This window comes from the organism of the source record quoted next, unplaced genomic scaffold (genome assembly GCF_019419815.1).
Source record: "Pyrus x bretschneideri cultivar Hongxiangsu unplaced genomic scaffold, Pyrus_bretschneideri_v1 Contig3, whole genome shotgun sequence".
Taxonomy (NCBI): Eukaryota; Viridiplantae; Streptophyta; class Magnoliopsida; order Rosales; family Rosaceae; genus Pyrus; species Pyrus x bretschneideri.
In genome coordinates this window covers 8,466,610-8,470,199 of record NW_025999612.1, presented here as the reverse complement: position 1 = coordinate 8,470,199, position 3,590 = coordinate 8,466,610, and the positions used below count along the sequence as shown (strand labels likewise).

General features: G+C 37.2%; 1 protein-coding gene across 1 annotated transcript; it reads left to right on the top strand.

Moving 5' to 3' along the window:
- Positions 1-1,220: 1,220 nt before the first annotated feature.
- On the top strand, positions 1,221-3,304 carry LOC103938228 (cytochrome P450 CYP749A22). Its single transcript, XM_009348226.3, has 5 exons — positions 1,221-1,542; positions 1,639-1,868; positions 1,946-2,178; positions 2,262-2,640; positions 2,742-3,304. Exons 1-5 carry the CDS (start codon positions 1,260-1,262, stop codon positions 3,168-3,170), a joined length of 1,554 nt encoding a protein of 517 aa, XP_009346501.2. The 5' UTR covers positions 1,221-1,259; the 3' UTR covers positions 3,171-3,304.
- The last annotated feature ends 286 nt before the right edge of the window (positions 3,305-3,590 follow it).

Genomic DNA, 3,590 nt, shown 5'->3' with positions numbered 1-3,590 from the left:
TACAAATCTTGGGTATTCAATAGCACGGGACATTATAGCCATTTTATCAATCTAATAATATGGCAAGAGAATTGTTATTGGTACTCCAAAAATCTCATTCTACACTCTAAACTTTCTATATTTGGAAAGAAAAATACACTTATAAGAAGTGTATAATGAGATTTTTGGAATGCCAATAACACTTACCTATGGCAATGTCTTTGGATTGTAGGAAGTCGTCACATAAGTAAGCAAACACGTTTAGGTGTTCTAGACGGGTCATCTGTCTTGAGCATAAAGCTGAGGAATCTTTGGACTCCGGACGGCTGAAATTTTGATGAGTTAACAAAAAATGAGTTCTTTGGGAGGCATAATAGCCATTCTTTCAATTTTTAAATGCAGAGTATTGACGATCCAGAAAAGAACAATGATTGGCTGTTGGAAGAAGAATAGTAAGACGTGTTGAAAAATCAATTAAAAATGAATGTGCTCTTTTATTTGGAGTGATGTTAGTTCAAGTTTTCAATTCAATAATTGTTTGGTCACGTGTTCATTTGTGATTGAGAACTTATTCATTTTAGCAAGATTTGTTGCTCTTCTTTCAGCGGCCAAGCCTTATTCCAAAAAAAAAATGAATGGCTAAATTTAATCACTAAATCTAATTGATAACACAAAAAAAACAAAAAAAAAAAAAAAAAAAAAAGAAGAAGAGTAATGCTAGAGAGACTAAATTTGTAAATAAAATTTTGAAAACTAAAAAAACATAAAAGTTGATGATTGGTTTATTACTTACACGTTAATATACATGCTTATTTTTATTGGCAATACATCATTTAGTTTGCAAATTTAGTCTTTCTAACACTAAAAAAAATTACAAGGCTGCAAACCCCCAGTATTCAATAGGACCAGATCCTTTTCCTGGGAATTCGGGGTATTTCGTGATCATGACCATTTATCGTACATTGTACATCGTGCGGTTAATTTTTATTAGGTATTATTTATATTTAATTTTAAATTTCAAATAATTTCTGGCCGTACGATACACGGTAAATGATGATGATCGTGAGATTCTCCGCATCATTTTCCAGTCAAAGCACGCGACATTGTGGCCATTTTGTTAAATCTAATACTGCGGCAATGTCTTTGGATTGTAGTGAGTAGTCAGAAAAGTAAGCTAACAATCAGAAGCTAACACGTTTAGGTGTGGGGTCATTTGTCTTGAGTATAAAGATGAGGAAACTTTGGACTCCGGACTGGAAAATTTGATCAGTTAATAAAAAATGAGTTCTTTGGGAGGCATGGTGGCCATTCTTTCAAGCCTTCTGTGTGTGTTTCTTGTCTTTGTCCTCATCAAGATCCTGCACAAACTATGGTGGACTCCGACTCGGATACAAAAGATGATGAAAGCGCAGGGGATCAAAGGTCCTCCTTACAGACTTATCCATGGAAACACAAAAGAAATATCCGACATGAAAAAGGAAGTCATGCGCAGGCCCAAGAATTTATCTCACGACATAGTTTCTGGAGTTGTACCTCACATACACTCTTGGTCACAGATATATGGTAACAACTAACAAGCTATGTCTCACTTTTAGTTAACTGTTGTTTTTCAAATTGTTCCGACGTAAATTTTGGTCATTTTTTTGTACGAAATTGTAGGGAAGAAATATCTTCAGTGGCATGGTTCTCTTGCACAGTTGGTCATTACGGAGGAACCTGAGTTATGCAAAGAGATAATGAGTAACAAGGATAAAGCTTACCCGAAAAGAGAGCCCGATACCTTTGTGAAGAAGCTATTAGGAGATGGCCTTGTGACAACAACTGAAGGTGAAAAATGGGGAAAAATGAGAAAGCTTGCTACCCATGCCTTCAATGGAGAATGTTTAAAAGTAAGTTTTTTACAGTTACTGTGGTAAAGATTGCTGAAGCTAAATTTGTTGATAGCATGACAGTATTATTTGTCTAGAGTATGTTTCCAGATATGGTAGCTAGTGCAGAGACGATGCTTGAAAGGTGGAGAAATTATGAAGAAAAAGAAATTGAGGTGTTTGAAGAGTTCAGGTTGTTCACTTCAGAAGTGATTTCGAGAACAGCATTTGGCAGCAGCTATTTAGAAGGACAGAACATTTTTGAGATGTTGATGAAGTTAGCCTTCCTACTTTCTAAAAACGCCCTCACAGTCAGGATTCCTGGCATCAGGTAAAATCTCGGTTCATTCCACAAATATTCTTGGAGTGTTACTTGTGTTCTCATGGTTGTTAGTCTTTTGCTCAATGTTGCAGTAAAATTTTCAAAACTAGTGACGAGATCGAAGCAGAAAAACTTAAGAAAGGTGTATATGCCTCCATAATGGATATCGCTAAGAAAAGAGAAAAGACGGCAATGAGTGGGGATGAGGACGGCTTTGGGAGTGATTTTTTTGGATTACTTTTGAAGGCTCGTCATGCTGCCAATGACGGCCAGAGGATTTCGGTGGATGATTTGGTTGACGAGTGCAAGACTTTTTACTTTGCTGGACAAGAAACCACCAATACTTTGCTTGCTTGGACCGTCTTTCTTCTAGCACTCCATACGAATTGGCAAGAGGAAGCAAGAAAGGAGGTCATAGAATTATTTGGGAAACAAACTCCAAATCTCGATGGCATTACCAAACTGAAAACAGTAAGAAAGTCAACCACTAATTAATCAACTGCTTATCTTAAGTGGCAAAACTAAGATTGGAAGTAATCTTGATTTGGTATCCATTTTTCGTGTTCATGCAGATGAGTATGATCTTCAATGAGTCTCTAAGGTTATATCCCCCTGTTGCTGGTTTTGTAAGGAAAGTTGAAAGGGAAGTTAGACTGGGAGATGTCATTGTTCCTGCTAATGTTGCATTAGTTATCTCAAATCTATCATTTCACCACGATCCTCGAATCTGGGGACAGGACGCACAACTTTTCAAACCAGAGAGATTTGCTGAAGGGGTTGCTAAAGCAACTAACAATAACATAGGTGCATTTGTGCCGTTTGGAATAGGACCTCGAAGTTGTGTGGGCTTAAACTTTGCAATCAATGAAGCAAAGATTGCTGTGTCAATGATTCTACAACGCTACTCCTTCACTCTATCCCCAGGTTATGTTCACTCGCCCATTCAGTATGTGACAGTTCGTCCACAACACGGAGTTCAGGTAATGCTTCACCCACTTTGAACTGCAAAGGCGAATGTGGTGCATGAATCTTGCAAAGTATCATCTAATCAGCTCCTGATTTTATGTATTAGTCAATTATCATTTCATCTTTTTGAAGATATTATTCTGCTTACTTTGGCAGCACTTTTGGATAATCTGTCCCAAGTTTTTGTTTTTTCTTTTGGTTTGTTATAAAGAATCCAACAAGAAAATGCAAACGTAACCGACCGATGATTAGGAATTATTTATGTGGAATATGGAAGGGGCCGACAAACAGCCTATATAAAACTAAACATCAATATTGACGTCTCAATCTCAACTACAAGTCTATAAAACCTGTCCGATGTGGGACTCCAATTTTGCCTCAATCAAAGCCACGCCAACAAACTCCACCTGAAGTGATTCGAGCCATCTCCAAATTGACGTCCACAATCCAAATTT